The sequence below is a fragment of the Pseudoliparis swirei genome, chromosome 19 (assembly GCF_029220125.1).
Source record: "Pseudoliparis swirei isolate HS2019 ecotype Mariana Trench chromosome 19, NWPU_hadal_v1, whole genome shotgun sequence".
NCBI classification, from domain to species: Eukaryota; Metazoa; Chordata; class Actinopteri; order Perciformes; family Liparidae; genus Pseudoliparis; species Pseudoliparis swirei.
This window is the reverse complement of record NC_079406.1, coordinates 21,534,111-21,552,525: the sequence shown is the minus strand read 5'-3', so window position 1 is coordinate 21,552,525 and position 18,415 is coordinate 21,534,111. Positions and strand designations below refer to the sequence as shown.

General features: G+C 41.7%; 1 protein-coding gene across 2 annotated transcripts; it reads left to right on the top strand.

The window, feature by feature from the left end:
- Positions 1–1,767: 1,767 nt before the first annotated feature.
- On the top strand, positions 1,768–4,643 carry hs3st1 (heparan sulfate (glucosamine) 3-O-sulfotransferase 1). 2 transcript variants are annotated; one of them, XM_056440180.1, is made up of 2 exons: positions 1,768–2,328; positions 2,994–4,643. In XM_056440180.1, the coding sequence occupies exon 2, from the start codon at positions 3,135–3,137 to the stop codon at positions 4,050–4,052; it is 918 nt and encodes a 305-aa protein (XP_056296155.1). In that variant the 5' UTR covers positions 1,768–2,328; positions 2,994–3,134; the 3' UTR covers positions 4,053–4,643. The 2 variants fall into 2 exon arrangements, with proteins under 2 accessions (XP_056296155.1, XP_056296156.1); XM_056440181.1 differs by having other exon boundaries at positions 1,768–2,342.
- The last annotated feature ends 13,772 nt before the right edge of the window (positions 4,644–18,415 follow it).

The following is an 18,415-nucleotide window of genomic DNA, read 5'->3' as shown; positions in this document are numbered from 1 at the left end:
ACGCTGTGAATAGAAAACTAATAATAAGAAAGTAGATGGAGAGCAAGAATATGAAGTGGAAAAGCAGTTTAATGTTACACCAGTAAAGCTTGCAGGATTTTAAAAGCTTTTAGTGTCCATGAAAAAATATTTATCAGTGATCTCTTTCTAAATAGAAATATTTGATGCACAAGGTCCTCAATGCGTGTCTCTATTTCTGTGTAAATGTGGTAGACGGCAATAAATTTTGCCTAAATATGATCACAGCTTGGTTTTAATTAGAGGAAGTTGGATATGAATAAGCGATTAACAGCTGTTTAGAATATCCTCTGTAAAGCATTCGAGGAATGCATTAAACTTCTGATTGTGCTAGTCGGCAAAACGTACATTGAACACGCATTTTCAGGTCCTACTGTATTTTTACAGACAGATAACAGCCGTGACACACACAGAGCTGGCATATCGTTTATGGGCCCATAACAATCTGCGTACCCATTTGGATCCTGTTAAGCCTGCCAGAGCCAGATAAAACCTGTTTTTAATACACAGTTTGACACAAACGGCAAAGAAAAATGCCAAGCATGCTGATCACTGCTAGATTTGTCTGTTTGCGTCAGACACTTAATTTGTCTGTAAAGTCATAAAAGTGATTAGTGAGAAGTAGTTTCCAGCACTTCAAAGATGAACTGGCAGTAAATGTGACACCCGTTAAAGCACAGATAAGCTATTTTTGTTTTGCCTCCTGTTTGGAGCTGAGAGGGAAGGAAGTCGCTGAGTTGGCGCTGAGGGTATTTATGGTCTGTGAATATGTACTATTGTCATGTTAATGCAGTCGGACGCTTGTGATGATCCTCAAAGCGGGGTTACATTGTGTGAGCCGGCTCCACGACTTCGCAGAATTTACATTTCTCCGAGAGACACGTGGGCAGAATGTGAGGATTACTAAACCGCATCTACAAAATCGATGTGGGGGTGAAACTCTTGGCCGTATCAGCATTTATACCCTGTGAACAGCAGCCGTAAAGAACATGCGTTTGCAGTCTCTCTACAGGAAAGGTTGTACTTAGGAAGTGAGGTTGACCTTTTTGCTGGAGCACCAAACCTCCGGCTTCTTGTGCACATTGGGCGTACAATGTGTACTGGCCTTTACTTGAATGACCTACACAGCAGAATGTTTTCACAAACATGGGTAAAATCTGAGAGACATCCATATTACATTGGGACACCCTGTGAAGCTTAATGTCAGCATTGGAAGTCGACGATAACTGACTATACACCCAGTTGCAGCTCTCATTTTGTATTCACATGAACATGTCATGAAGGCATGCGTTGGGCCACACCACACACTGGTATCTGACTTTAGTGATGTGCCACTTACTCATCGATACTGTGAAGTCACTCAAACGTTCTCACGCTGACTGTACACACACACAATGTGAATCACAGGAAATTGCGAAAAACAAGACTTTGTACCCATCAGTAAACATGCACTTTCTCTTGGAGCGATATTTGGGAGCCTGCTCGCTCCGGAAGCATTTGAACATCTCTACTTGCAAAAATGCAGCTCAACAGGTGGTGAGATTGTGCAACTTGGACCCTGCGACTACCCACAGATGCACTTGTACTTTGGACAAAGGGGGAGAAGAATGCAAGGGATGAACAACTGGTCTGTCTCTTACATTGATTTCCCCTGAAAGCAGAGGGAAGGGAGGAATCCTGGAGGCTCCCCTGAAAAGCCTTTTTAAACCCAAATCCTGAGAAGGCTCTCTATGGGCTACACATTTGTACAAAGACCAAGTCAGAATGCTTGATTTGAATATTTCGGGCTTCTTGGTTAAATATTCTGAGATACGGTCACAAGAGCTCTCTTTGCAGGATTGCAGTAATTTTCTGCTGTTCTAAAAAAAATACAAAAAATACAAAAACAACAACATAATGACATCTCAGTGTTTTTCTTTTCCTTCTGTCTCTGGTCCCATTTTCTACAGCGCACCCCGCACTCCTCCCCTCGTATCGCCCCCGACCTTATCTCCGGCAAATACCATAACATCACAACAGCGCCAGTCACAGGAGGGGGCGTGGCCCTGCAGACGTCACGTATAGGCGTAGGCTTCAACGTCCGACAGACCAAAAGCACCGGGAGGATAGTCGGGCTCGGAAAGCACAAAGGAGGCGCTCCGGTGAAGTTGTGTTCCGCCGCGTCCGAGGCGACTCTTGTGTGCGCGCGGAAGAGACCCGGAGGGACGGCGCAGCGCGGGATCCTTTTGGAGGAGTCGGAGCGCAGAGCCGCGCGAGATGACATCGGTGTCGAGTCGAGAGGCTTTCAGTTAAAAAAAGGAGGAAAAAAAGGTGAGCTCAAAAAGGTGAGATCAAGCGGCAGACTGAGACTGACATGTTCAACATACACAAGAGCATGACAGGAGAAGACAGAAACATGCGCACTCGTTATCATTTAGTTTATGTCGTCCTTTTTTTTATCTGCCATAGTTGCCACACCTGCGTCTTCCCTGGAGCCCGTGCATATCTCCGTGCTCGGATTCAGTCTTGAACACGTATTATTAACTAAAGTAACTATTTACGTTATTACATCACGTAAAAAAATATATATGTTATGTAATATTTGTATAAAGCAGTCCTTCAGAGATAAACCAAGATGAACTTACTGTACATTTTATTTCATATGAAATACACCGTTTTTCCAGGTGATCTGTGTTTTTATGCTATACATGTATATTGTTATAGTTAAATAAACTACACCGAAACATGTTTGTTTTTCAGGATTATTACTGTATGATACAAAAACAATATAGTTTAAAACGTTGATTATTTATTGTTTTTGACTTGGATACTACTGGGTGGAGTTTAAAGTTTAATCACTTCAATAGATGTTATCATGCATGCTCCTTTGTCCATTTGAGTCATACGACTGTGTTGTTTATACGTGTGGGATGGATTGTGTATTTTCCAGAGGTGTTTTTGTATCTCCTAATCACAGCGCTTTTCCTCCCTTGCAGTTATTGCTGCTGGCAGAGAAGAGGCATTTTTACTTGGGCTTTTCAATTGGACCATTGTGCTCAGGCAGCTGCTTTTCCAATGTGGGATACAGTTTTGGTGCTTTCGCCAGGCTGAAATCCTCCAGGGTCAGGACCTCCCTCATGGCAGCCGTACTCCTCGGGCTGCTGCTCTTTGCGATGCAGTCTCCCCCCGTCCCCTCCAGGCCCACGGCCGACGAGGGGCCACCTCCACCTCCCACCTTGTTGCCCACCGACAACAGGACCGCCGGCCACCCGAACGGCACCTTCCAACAGCTTCCTCAAATCCTAATTATTGGCGTGAGGAAGGGGGGCACGCGGGCTCTGATAGAGATGCTCAGTCTGCACAGTTCAGTGGCGGCGGCTCAGAACGAGGTGCACTTCTTCGACTGGGAGAGTCACTTCCAGAAGGGCTTGCCTTGGTACCTCAGCCAGATGCCCTACGCCTTGCCAGACCAGCTGACGGTGGAGAAGACGCCAGCCTACTTCACCTCCAGCAAAGTCCCCAAGCGCATCCATCAGGTGAACCCTGACATCAAGCTGCTGCTCATCCTCAGAGACCCCACGGAGCGGGTGCTGTCGGACTACACCCAGGTCTTTTACAACCGGCTGCAGAAGCACAAGCGCTACCAGCCCATCGAGTCCGTTCTCGTGAAGGACGGCGAGATCAACCTGGGATACAAGGCGCTCAATCGCAGCCTGTACTGCGTCCATATGCAGAACTGGCTGCAGTACTTCCCACTGGAGAGCATCCACGTGGTGGATGGGGATGAGTTGATCAGGGACCCTTTCCCCGAGATGATAAAGGTGGAGAGATTCTTAAAACTGGAGCCTCAGATAAACGCTTCCAATTTTTACTTCAATAAAACAAAAGGATTCTACTGTTTGAGAGACCACGGGCGAGAACGGTGTTTACACGATTCAAAGGGCAGGGCTCACCCTCATGTGGCGCCGGCCATCCTGCAAAAACTCTACCAGTTCTTTCAGGAACCCAACAAGAAGTTCTTTGAGCTGGTGGGCCGAACGTTCAACTGGAAATGAACGATCGGTTTTCCCAACTAACGGTGTAGATGAAGAGACGAAGCTAATGTACATTTAAACCAAGTCTATTTTTGTACTCGGCCGTTTGTTACAGGAGTATGATCGAGCCAAATATCAGGGCGGATACAGTTCATGACGCGCTCTGCTGGTGCATGTTTTTTTATTTTCATTCTCAAACGAGCCTTTCCTCTGTGTACTCTGACAAACACTCACTACTGCTCAAAGACGTGAAATGACATTCAGACTTTAGACCGTGCCAGTTGATGTCTTGCAGAAAGATAAGTACCAGGCAGTTTCATATTGTCACACCCTCATGTTTCGCTTCACATAATATGACATTATTAGGGTCCAACTGCATCAAGCGCTCTGAAAGACCTTTACCTGCTGCTACGGTTTATTTTCCCTGTCACTTTCAAGCACAAGCCCTGTTTTTTCTTTTTGTTACTCAAATGTTTCTTTGTGTAAGTATTAGATATAAAAAAATGCTCTGCGCACATCATATATTAGCAGATCATTGCGGTGTACTGTAAATACTTTTTTCAAAAAGTGAATTGACACCATAATAAAGATGTATTTTATTTTTAGAATGTCTGATGTTTTCTTCTTCTACTTCTTTTTTGTTTATCTATTTGTATTCATCCATTATGTATAGACCGGCTGTTGCAGTTTGGCTTTGTCTTTAGATCTTAACAAGCAAGCGGGATGACTTGAGTCATGATTTCCGCTCGGTTAACAGGCATGAGCTTGCGTCTGTGTCCGGGCTGCACCCATCTCCCTGTGGATGACTGACTGCATTCACATTTATTGACGGGTTGGTTCTGCTGTCACAGAAATCGATTCTTGAGTTTCCTCTCTCCTCCTCCAACCACAGACGTGTGCTTTAACTGCCAGGGTTTAGTAAACATATTCAGAGTAACCTTTGCAATGATGAATTAGGATAAGAGAATCGAGAGCGGGCAGAGAGGTAGAGTCAGATTCAACCACAATCTGAACCGTGAGAAATCAAAAGAAGAAGTTGTTTATGCCCAAGGGCGCAGCCTTCTTACTCAGTTATTTTTTTGGAGAGGCATGGGATTATTTATTCAAATCTTATTGCTACTTTGAAAACATCAGCAGCACCGTCTCAAAGACATTAAGCTAAAAAAGAAAAAACTACAGAGTAGCTGTTTCATATTAGAATGTGGCCTAGATTAACTCTGGGGCTTACTGGGACTCTGCAGACAGGACGTTAACCTCATTGACCCTTAAAATGCTGACCAAAGCAATATTTCTTTTTCTGTTATTCTTTTTCCCCTTAGAAAGCAGGAATGCTTTCCCCTGATCTGCCCGCAGTTAGAATGTGTTTTTAATAGTGATGGTGTTGAGTAAGACTATCAGCTGCTATCAGCAGAACAGGTTTGGCTGCAGGCGGAGTAAAGAGAGGCCGATCTGTGCTGTACGGTTATCAGCGAGCCGCTCGCACCATTTGATATGTGCAGCGATAGCACACAACTGGCATGTTCTGCTTTCAGTGGAGCTTTGAAGGTGTCAGGGCTCCCGATTAGAGCCGTCACATCTGGAGGAACTCGAGGAATCTCAGTTTTCTTTTCTTCAGATCAACAAAACAGCCAGCAGCGTTCAAGTCGTTTCTCCAGGTCGAACTGACGCAATTTCCAGATAAACCTATTTCAACCTCCACACAACAAACCGCAAGATTGTTTTCTGAAGAGAGAGAGGAAGACTACTTTGGAATAATGTTACGCTTTAGCACTAGTGCTTGAAAGTAACTAAGTATATTTTTACGGTATTTAAAAGGGTTTTGAGCTATTTGTATTTTACTTTATGTTTCTATATTACATCACAGACCAAAATCAATCAGCTTATCATGTTTCTATTATATATGAGTTTTTAGAAGATCCATCAAAGAGACATTTGTGCTCTAAATGTCTATCCCCAAAAGGTAAAATTGTCCAATAATTCACGAAACAAGCTCACATATGAGAAAAGTCCAAAATATGAAAGAAAATTGGTCCAGCAGAACTTTTATAACTTCAGTTTGAGGAACAGATTGATGCTTTTAAAGGCTGCACACACAATTAAACACAGACTGGATGTTAATCTCTAAAAAGATATCACTGCAACAACCTTTTTATCTTTCGTCGCACAGATTGCAGGTTACCGGTAGAAATGAGTAACGAGAAACCAACAGGCGTTCACTGCGCTGACTGGCTGCGTTCAAATGTCACGAGCCAATTCTATATGTAATGAATTCATTTACTTTTGATAATTTAAGTACACATTACCATAACTTCACTTAACTTTAAGTAGGACTTTGAATACATTACATTGACTTGTATTGGTACACTTTAACCTAAGTAAAGGACATGGACACAGGTCTTACAGTCCCAGCTTTTTTGTTTGAAACTTTTTACCAACAAGGAAGAACAAAACAGAAAGAAATGCATTTAAACCAAATAACACAAAACTGCAGAGTCGGGTTGTTTTGTCCCGATGACTGGTCAAATATTGTTGATCCATTGTTAATAGAAAAATATTGATTATATAAAGCTTTGAAATATGTACTGGGGAATAATGTCAAGCTTAAGCGTGTGCAGGTCTTTCCAAATGAAGCGTAAATCCTTTCTGCTGAATTTTCTTTCAGCAAGGACTCTTCTTCTCTGCTCTCTCGGTTTCAATCTCTGGTTTTCTGTCCGGCTCTCTGTGCTGTTCTTACACACACGTCAACATCAGAGCCGCATCTATTAAGAGTTCATGAACGCCCCATTACTCTAGTCAGCTGTGAGGCCCTCGAAAGTTACAGTCGCAGATTTCCCTTAACATCACCTAATTAATCTCAGCCGCATAATTAATTTGCCTCCTCGTCCCACACGCAGTAAGAGCTGTAAACCGAGGCTGCGACCAGAATTAATGGCCTTGCCTTCCTCCCCTCCCCCCCCCCCCACACACACACACACTTCTGTCCTCCTTCTTAGCTGTAGCACTATGTGCTGAGGAACTTTCTGGCCTAATTTGGAGCCAGACTGCCCCCCGTCCACCTCCCCAACCTGCTGCCAGGCCTCACCAGCACTTCCTGAAGGCCCCTGCTTCCCTTCAAACCACAATCAGCCAATCACAGGGTTTTTCAAAGGATGATGTGATCCGATGGAGCACAGGCACTTCTGCAGTCACCAGGGCTGCAACTCGCTTTAATTGGAATGGATTGTTTGTCCACTCAATGTGTGAAGCCCGGCAGAAATAACACATGCATCCACTCTTATTGAATTGAATTGAACTCTCTTCCTTTTCAATGCAAACACTGAAACACACAAATGGGTTTGCAAACACACACACACGCAGTGTTTGCTTGTTAGCCGAGCCTTTATATTTGAGTCACAGAGGTAGCCGTCTAAATTTAGATAAGATATGCAACTGGTTATATTTTAATAAGCCCATACAGCTACTGCTATTCTGAGGGTATTTGTTGAATCCTCAAGGATTCTTCTCAATTGCACAATAAAGACACATTTAACTTAACTTTCACTAACTTGCGTCTCAAGTTGTAGAAAGTAATATTGATACACACTAATGTTCCTTTTTTAATTTTTTCAGACAAATTAGTTTGATTGTGTTTTACAAAAATAAAATATATACTGTATATATATGTAATTTCAAGATACTTGGATTAACATGTTTTATTAACGCTTTCATTTGGTCAGAAGAGTTTTTGAAAAAGAGAGATTTTGGAAAAAACTTCACATCAACCGTCAGGTTTTTTTAAAGATTACAAGATAATTATTTTTAAGAAATTCATGGGGTTATTTTGTCGGCCCTGCAGCAGTAAGCAGGGTTTATAAAAGGAAAACAAACTGGACATCGCCTACAGTGTGTCGACGTTTCCACATTTGTTGAATTGATTAATTACTTTTTCATGGTAAATAATCTCCTTTGTCCTTACATGCTTTCAGTCAAGTATGTCTGGTGGGCATCTGGTTTATCACACCACCAATGCACTGAATGCCACTCAGGTGTCACCCACAGCGATAAAAGAGGAAGCAGACAAGGAGAACAGATCACACCATCATACTGCATTTTGCAGGAAACTTTTCATTCAGTGTTAACATGGAACTCCAACTCAGAGATAACGCAGCTGCTTGACGATGCAGGTAACCTTGAAACAAGGACATAGCAAACCTGTTCATCTTATCTGCAGCTCTGACACGCATCTTTGATTAAACCAGACAAAAGTTTAATCTATCATTAAATCAAAGTGCTCCCATTAAAAGGCAAACTGAATGAATTGATTAGACACCATGGTGACCGGCTGACTTGTTTAGGAACGTGAATCTTGAATTCTTGAATTTAATTATGTTTATTTGTTGAACTGTGTAAACAAATACAATGTTATATTTTATATTTTCCTAATCACATGACATATAATAATGTTGCATTCTTATAGGAGACCTTGCTGTTATGAACCACACTATGTTCCTATATCCTAAATATACATTTAATTGCTCTTGTATAGTTCTAGTTTTACTTTTCTTTGTATGCTAGTTGTAGATCATATACCTATTATATTACTTATCTCTTCATCTGTAGACTACTTATGTCGTTATGCGGCTGCATCACCTGAATATAATCAGTAAAGGTTTATCTTATCAGACAAAGAAGAAAGGATCTTCGAAGGCAGCTAAGTTTAATGGCCGGTCACCGAGTGGACCGCTAAGAGGAAAATTGACAATTCGCGGAGCCTTGTCTCCCGACTGTTGCCATGCCAACTCATTTTTCCATTCTTCCGGCCTTCTTACTTCCCAACCGCTGATAACACTAATTACACTGACGTTTGCTCCTTGAGTTTCCTGAAACTTTACCTCGAAAGCATTTCGTCCGACATCCGTACGGCCCATTCTCGTGAACGTCCACATGGACTCAAAGGTCACAAAAATAGTTTTTGAGTCATAACAGTGACTTCTTTTAAATCTCTTCTTAAAACCCATTTTCATAAAATAGCTTCTGAGTGATGTCATCCTTTTATGCAGTTCTTTGGTTCCCCCAATTTAATTTGTCTTTTGTTTTTTATTTTAGATTTGCATCTTACCATTCTATTTGTTTTGCCTTGATTCTCTGTAGAGCACTTTGTAAACTCTGTTTTTAAAGGTGCTTTATAAATAAAGTTATTAATATTATTATTATAACTAGCAAATGAATGTGCTAATTATGACAATTTCACACACACGTCTCATAGGATAGAATGCTGAAGGAGTAATTCTAGTTGTTGGTGTTTATAACCTGACTAAACTAATATCAGTAATGTTATGCTACTAGTCCACTGGCCTCCAGTAGCCTACAGTCGGTCGTTAGCATGTTAGCCAGACATGCTAACGACTGCAGCTTAGTACAGTATACACACACAGTTAACTCCATTCCTAACACTCCTGTTTTTGTATTTCTGGAGTTAAAAAGGCTAAGAACAAAAACACACAACTCTCCAAATGTATCCATGATCTGTGTGGACTCTTTTTTGTGCAGGTTTTAAATGACTTACTGGAAATATCTACAGCTTTTGTTCTTGAGTATCATCTGCTAAATTACCTCAAGAGTGTTTCCATTGAAAAGAAAAAATCTTTAAGAAACACCCTGGTCCTTCAGCTCGTCAAGAAATAAAACAGACTTGGACAAACAGGCAGCGGATGATGACACTGTGAATACATTGGGTCATCGGAATTAAATACCACAGTATATGACTCAAAGTTATTATTCTTTCTTGGCCGATCGCACAAATCATCAATTTCCCTCGCTGCTTATTATATCTATGAGCCTTTTCATTTTGCTGCTTGACATTGCAACAAATAATGTTTTCACGATATTAGATCAGAAAAATGTGTTTTTACCTCTGAGTGAGCTGCTTCCTCGATCTTGTTTACCCTCTCAGAGCTAATGGAACTTAAACACATTCATTAGACGGGAGGGCCCGAGCTGTACTGTATGATGCATGAACACATATTTCCCATCATTCCTCCATCTCTGCCCAGCTCTACATGTGCTGCTGCTGTGTGAGCTGTGCTCTGTTATCAGTCATTTCCTGGCATGGTCTCCCCTGGCAGAGGAGTAAGCCTCCATGGCCAATGATAACTCCCACTGCTAACAGACACCTCTGCTTGGGTGAAGCATGACTGGGCCCACAGATAGCTCTCACTCCCTCTGTGAGTGTTTGCGTGTGTGTGTGTGTGTGTGTGTGTGTGTGTGTGTGTGTGTGTGTGTGTGTGTGTGTGTGACGTGCACGCTGGGTTCATGACTTACTTGTTGTTTTTCTGTACTTATGTGTGTGCACACATGGAATTCTGCATGTGCCCAAGCACATGCATGTGTGTTGGATTAAGTCTTTTCAAAAGCAGCATATGGATTTTTGATACAGAGCAGAATTCTCAAAACATCGGGCATCAGACCCAGACTCACCCCAAAGAGTGAAACCCAAGAATAGCTCTGAATGGGGATGTTTTTATTTTTTTAAACGGTCTCATTTGACTTCACTGATGAGCTTATTTGGTTTCTTCCAACGCTCAAGTTATAGTGCCGTGTTACTCTGCTCGTAAGAGAACATTGTCTCTTTTGCCAAAAAGACATAAAACATTGGCTTTCCAGGCACGCAACAACTGTTCTCCGTGTATAATCGGCATATGGCTCAAATTAAAGTTGAACGTTGTGAGATCACTGGAGGATCACATCACAACGTAACAGAACTTTGTGTGAGTCTGTGTGTGTTGTATTGATTGAAACGAGTCGAGCTGCTGCATATTGAACCCATGTGTTGGCTCGTCCTCTGGTATAGAGGTTTCATGCTGTTCCAGGTCAATGGAAAATTAAACACATATTAATCATTTTCTAATTAAGTTACTATGGTGGGTATGTGATATAATATTTAGCTTGTTGGTATCAGAGCCTCTGTATGAGATCACTGCTACCATTTCTGGTTGAAAAAGTCAAGCCCATAATGTAGCAAACCAACCTTAAAATTATTTAAAATAACTACAAAGAGACATCAAAAGGGCCACAAAATGACATAGAATTCCAAAGACGCCCTCAATTGCCTCAAAAAATGCAAAATGATTCCAAAAGGACCACAACGTGGCCACAAAGACACATTGGGGTTGAGGGGGCATTTGGCTGTACGCTATTTAGAGTTACAAACATCAGCTATTAATTGTGTTTATTTGTCATTGATGTATTACTCTGAACAAATATTGTAACTAGCAATAATATGCAGTGTATAATTGCTAAGCCAGGGCTTTAAATGTGAGCCTTATTGTGTGAATCTCATTTCCGAATCAAAAGTGTGTTAACCCACGATGGAGTTTTAGTGATCACATGTAATCTGCTCACACTCCAGTAACAGTAATCACAGGAACTGCACAAGTCAAACCACACGGATTTCTATTCTGTTTGTTTGTTTGTTTGTTTTTCACAAACGCATCTCATATCCCCAAATGTCAACCCAAAGAAAATAGAAACATGTGCTTTCTGCGTAAAGACAAAATTACATTCAATCAGTGTGCTCAGGGAGGGAAATGTCCCTCTGCCTTTTGCCAAGTGCTGCAAATAAAGAGAAGAAAATCAATCGGCTGTTCCATGATTGACCAAATCCCTTCACCCGCGAGTCTTAAAATCCAATGACCTGCACGGCTGATATATTGCTGTTCACCTGGAGAATGATAATGCGATCTGTCCACTAATTGAAACACGGCCATTTAAAGTCCCTCCTCATCCTGTTTTGTTCTCTTTTGTTTGGTTAGCAGCGAAGAAGTCAGAGCCACGAATTCACATGTATCTTGTTTTTGTTTGTCTGACATTTTGTTGGTTTTATACCGAAGAGTATTTTACCGGTAAACAAATGTGAGACGCATAACATTGAGCTGTTATATTCAGCATGGGGCTGCTGACAGGAAAACATTTTCAAGGGAATACTTTCTTTTCGGTAGCTGAAATATTTAAGCAACTCTTGAATGGATTGCTTTGCAATTTTGCACAGACATGTCGTATCCCCAGAGGATGAATCGTAATGACTGTAGTGATCCCGATGTCAACATTTCAACTTGTTCAATACTTTTGATTTTGACAAAAATACCTCAGCAGTATAGTTCATACATTAACACATTATAACTCAGATTTTAAATGATAGAACTGTGCTGAAATGTCAGACTGTATAACATATCGTCTCAATATTCAGACAAGATAAAGTGTGTTTTTATCTATTTTTAAAAATGTTCCTCATTCAAACGCTTATTATGAACTTCTTGGTTTCAACATACTCACACAAACGATGTAATACTGTCAAGCACATCTCTTTGCATTTCCCTGCTCACAATTCATTCTGATTTAAGTCGCAAAGATCTTTATTGCGACACCAACCGTAGGCCATAATAACTACAACTGCATAAATCTGACATTTTTTATTTTCTTACATTTTACATCCTCACAGAGCCGCCAGTGTGGCTGTAGAATCTCAGTCTTGTTTCGGGACAAGACTGCAGAGTGTGCACATCAAACAAACTGGAAGCCCGGGATAAACCTCCCGGGCTTCCAGTCAAGTATTGAATAACATGAAGATGTATTTTAGATCAAAACGTTGCTCTGTTAAATTCAATTGTTGCAGTTGATACAGAAAGTTGTATTTTCCTAGATGACCCACATGTGGATGATGCTGTGTCGAAAAACAAGCACAAACCTCGATTCAATTGAAAGAAGAAGCTACGAAACATAAGAATATGATGGTGAGACATAATTGATCACACATCAAACTCCTGTGTGGCTCTTAGCTTCAGGCCTGACAGTTTTTCTCACCACTGCAGACATGAAACAACGACATTATCTTTTGTTGTGCCTGTTGTGCGTCTGACATTTTGACCCGGCATGCTTTTCCCCGTGAGATTCAGAATAGCAAATCAACCAGAGAGATTCAATCAGATATTTCCAACCGCTGACCTTGGTCACAGAACATAAAGGTTAACGGCATGAATACAGAATGTCTCCCAGAGCGAGAGAGACGTAACGCTGCATCGGAACAGAATCTTCCTCTTTCTATCGTTCCCTGTGAAGTCGGAGGGGGGAATATACAGCCGAAACCTTGGTTCGCCATCCCACAATCCCGCAGATCAAACGCTCTCCCCAACAATCCTGAGGAGCCTGGCAGAACACTTTCTCACGTCTGTTGATGTTTGCAGCTGCTCCCCCACAAGAAGAAGTTTGAGCATTAAAAGCCCCCCCGAGAGAGGTGAAACGAGGAAAGAGGGAGCAAGGACATTGATCTGGTTGCGTAACGCGGTGCAGTTTGCCATAGGTCAATGAAATCCCATCAGCTCTTTCCCCTTTTGGTCAATATCCATTTGAAGAGGCTCTGCAGACATTGTCTCCCCTTAGCCCTCAGCCGCTTGCATTCATCTTCAGCCAGATGCTCTCAGTGAGTGGACAGAAGCAGATTGCAGCAGGAAGGATAAAGGAAATAAAAAACACTTGATGAGCACCGACCGCACCACAGAAATGAAACAACAGTGTGTAATTTCTGCTGCACTCTTCTCGGTTTAGAATCATCTCTAATGTTGACGTCTGTATTCAGAAATACCACCATGATCATTTTGATTTCTTAAAGAATAAGTATGCAACAAAGCCCTTTGCCCATGTTGAGGCTGTAAACTGCAGAGGTCACTCACTACTTTGCATTTGTTGATGTATTGTTGCTCCCTCTAGTGGTTTATTGAGTCCCCTTGGACTTAAAGTTAAGCATATATCATTACTTTTCATTTAGCTGATGTTTTTATCCAAAGCGACTTGGAGTCATACACCGTTGACACGGTGACGGGGAGCAATTCAGGGTTAAGCGTCTTGCTCAAGGACACTTCAATGAGGGCAAGCCTGGAATCGAACCACCGATGCTCTGAATGATAGACGGACCTGCTAACCACTGACCCACAGTCGGCCATATCAATGATAATAAAATGACCTTCTTCTAAAAAGTCTTCAGATCATTTACTTTATAAAAGTAAAACAAATACTCAATGTATAGTAGACCATATTAGTGGAGTATTATTACTGATGCTCTGAGTTGGGCAATATGACCAAAGTATTTATACATTGAATATATTTGGTTGCATTTGACCATTGCAACCATTGTTTGAAATTACTACAATAACTGATTTATTTCCATCGATGTGATGACATAATGTACATGTGTTCTTTTTTTTTGTATAGCAACAACAAAATGACGTTTTTTGTTGATTTATCTGCCTATGGTTTCCCACAATTGTAAATTGACAGCATCGCGACATATATATATATATATATATATATATATATATATATTAATATATATATACATATATATATACATCAATATTGATGTCATTTAAATTGTATGAAAATTATATTCATTTGATCCTTTTTAACCTCTCAATACTGATGTAAAAACATTTGTATCATGTTTTCTGCTAAAATGTGATTTTCTCAGCAAAATCTTAATCTTCAAAGTAACTCTAAAAATCTATGAGAGAAAAAGGTCTAACATTTACCTCTAAAAATGAGGAACTATGGGACTAAAGAAGACCGCAAAAGTGTACGTAGGATTTGAGTAAATATAGTTACTTTCTTCCACTGGTGATTTTCAGTTAGTTCGGTAGCTTCCGGTCAATCTGTCAAACTGAGAGCAATAAATCAAACATAATCAGTGTTTGGTTAATTGGATAATTCATACTATCAAGCAAAGGGAAGTAGCAAAGTTGGTTTCAGCCAGCAGGATACGGTTCGATTCAGCAGCCTCTATTTTGAAGGTGGTTCTCATAGTTCAACGCGGAGTCAATGAGACTGTTTTGCATATTACCTTGGCAACTGAAGTTTTTATCATTAGGCCGTTGTTTCCGAATTTCCTTAATAGCAGTTTCATTCTAATCCAGACATTTGGTATGGAAATGCAACTCCTCCCATCTTTGACAAAATGAGGCTCTCAGCAGAGAGGATTTTGTTTCTGACTCAAAAACAAGACCTGCATTTACATATCAAGAAGCTGGAGAAAAGATATTCAAAGCATCTTCCCAGAAGACGTCTGACAATAGATGGCTGGTTTTATAGTTGTTATCTTAATACGATATATTGCTGTGATTATTTTTGTTTGGGGGTGCTTTTGGTGTGTCATAATTTCAGCTTCTTATGTTCATGGCACGAAGTGTAATTATTTGTCTTCCTCATTTCCAGACATACAGAAAAAGCACCACTCAAACACAACCTCATCTCGCAGAGAGCCGGTTGCAGCGCTCTGCCATGTGGCTGCATGCAAAAGACGTTTACACTTCCTCCTCTGCAGGTTGAATTAAACTCAGTGTCGTATTTACGTTAAAGCTGCCAAAGAAGGTCACTGTGTGTATTTCTTTTTATTTCTTTTTATTTTTTTAGGCGCAGACGACAAGAAGTGGAGCTGTGGTGCTGCTGGTGTGTGATAGCAGTGTGTGGGGGGGCTCCAGGGGCTGCATTAGCCGCTGTCTGGCGTCTGAGAGGGAGAAGAGGAAGTGGGAGAGAGGCTTAATGTCGGTCTACTTCTATTTCCCTCTTAATTTCACACACTGTTGAGTCAGCCTATTGACTGACTGCTTATGGTGATGCTGGCGGTCCACCAACACTGCAGAGGAGGCAGTACATATAACTCCTCACTGCTCCATTTCACCATGTAGGCCCTCCACTTATTTAATAAGGCCCGTTCTCATCCATCCGTGTGTGTGTGTGTGTGTGTGTGTGTGTGTGTGTGTGTGTGTGTGTGTGTGTGTGTGTGTGTGTGTGTGTGTAACCTGCCTCCTACATGGGAGTGTGTGGTGCACTTATAAAGTTGTTGCTGTGGAAATTCCTCCCAAGGCTGCGTTGTGACATCTTTGTGTGAGAGACGAGAAGAGAGTGATCCTACATGCACTCCGACGGCTCTTAGCACCTTTATGTCCCATTTCTCATTCTAATCAATACTCGCTCTTCCTCAAGGTCCCAACACTTTTTAGATTTCACACAGGAAGTGACTCCTGTGGAGAAACCAGAAGACAGAAGATAAAAGAAACTACCCTCTGAAAAATCTCGTTATCTAAAAAATAATATGCTTCAACGTCTCCGGTCTAAACCAGTCGAGGTAGTCGGATTATAAGTTCCCAGAAGGCTGCCGTGCGTTATTACTGAAAGGGAAATTCTTATTCTTATAATTGTGCCCATTCTGGTTCAAGCTTGCTCTGTACTCCCCATTGTAAAGTAATGGGAAACACAACTCCAGGAAAATGACTCTCCAAATGACAAACGCATGTTTCTGTGCCCAGCCACAGACATTCAGAAAGTGTCCCTCTGGGTTAGCTTCATGCTCAGAGACCCAACACCTTTCTACTCACTCAGCTGCACTAAACGTGGCCATCAAAGGGAAATCACTCCCGATTTATATTTAATGTATTATTTCGGGAAGAAATTATGCCGTAGTCCCGTTTGAATTCCACAGATGATGTTTGTCAATGTAAAATGTAATTCTGCAAGTCAATCAAGTTGAATTTTGTGGTGTTTTTATAAAAACTTCTATTTACCAGTCGGGAAGAGAAAGAGTAACGATAATACATCACTTAAGTGTGTAATCTTTCTATTTATGCAGTAGAGCCCTCCGCAGCTATAGCTACATTAGCTAATCCAGGGAGCTAATTGATGTATTTACTTTTTGTCTGACTCCTTTTAAATTATTCATGAGACTGAAGTTTATAATGGAAAGCTTTAGGAGGCTTGAGTTGATTCCCCAGAAAAAAAATGTTTTGCAAGACCTGCATTCCTGAATCTCTACATTATGAAAATAAGACCCGGGGTAAAGCATAGTCTCCATAGATATCAACAAAACAGAAATTACACACAATCCAGGTCGGCACAGAGCCATAATGTTGTTTAAATGGGTTTCTTCGAATGCTGTGAATCTTATCTCCTCCAATCTGCAAGCTAATCTTTTCTCAAATCCCAGGAAAGTTGCTTTGGACAATTCTTGGGAAGAAGATTCAATAAAACGCGTCAGACAGTAAATCAGCTCTGGCTGCAGTGAATACCGAAATTGGTCTTCTTTTCTAGGTCACAGGAATGAATAAAGTAAATCACCAGCTCGTAATCTGGTTGCTGTCACCTTGTTCCAGCTTCTTATCGGCGGCGACAGTGCCGGAGCCATTTTGTTTGCAGGGTGTAAATAACGTTACTTTGGTCATGAAGCGAGATAAGGTGTTTCGTGAAATGTGAGCCACCGTAACAAATTTGGACAGGTAGCTGATATTCCTTGGAGTTAATTTGGTTGGAGGGAGGAGAACATAGGAAATGAGATACGGCAAATGTGTGAGCTGTGAGCAAAATGGGGCTCTGCATTTCCCCTGATGATGCCGAGGGGGCATTGTGTGAACAGCAGGGCATCATTACCTTTTTTTTCACATCATAGAATGTGTAATTTAACCAGACGATTATCAGCAGAGACTTGAAGAAAGGAGAAGAGAGTGGGGTTTCCCCGTGTTTGGAGGTGCAGTTCCCTTCGCTCCCAGTGCTTGTCCTCTCCGCTCCCTTCACAATGAACCGCTGGTGGTACAGTTTCTGTGAAGGAAGCTTCTAGCAATAGGCTTCTCGAACAGGAGAGAGAGCCACGTCTGCCACCGTGATTTGTTATTCAGTAAACCGCATCTCTGGAGAAATGGATTTACTGGTGTGCCCTCTGCAGGGGAATAAAGGTCGGCCCCTACCTTGGTGATGCCATTTGCCGCGCGATGCAATTGTTAATACGCAGCTTTGAGAAAAAGCGGGCGGAAAAACATTCATACCCATTTGGAATTCCAGTGATGGAGAGGGATGAAAAGAGAGAGGTGGAGGGATTAGGAGGGCAGAGGCAGAGCCGGGCTTGTGGGTTCTTTCTCTCTGAGCGCTGCTCCACTCTTTCTTACCGATGCTTCGACAACCTTCCGCTGTTTGGGGGAGAAATGTCACGACTTTAGCGGCAGGCGACCTGCACACATTCGCAGCTTGGAGGAGAATGTCACCTTTGACCCTGAGAATATGTGAGGCCTCACACACCGTGTTTACATGCATTCGAATAACTGGCTTAGTCGGACTGAAATCCAATTATCCGTTTCATGTAAACACCTTTGTTCGACTATGTGCGGTCCGACTACGATCCGGTTAACACCCCTGGATAACTCGATCCGATCCGGTTGATAATTCGACTATCGCGGCATGTAACGGTGAATTGGATTAGGAACTGGACTTTGCGTCTTTGTGCATGCTTGAGATCCCTCCTCCCCCCTCCCTCCCTCCCATGTCGTGACCCGGAAGTCGAAAGAGTCGAAAGAGACGATAATGTCACTCTTAAC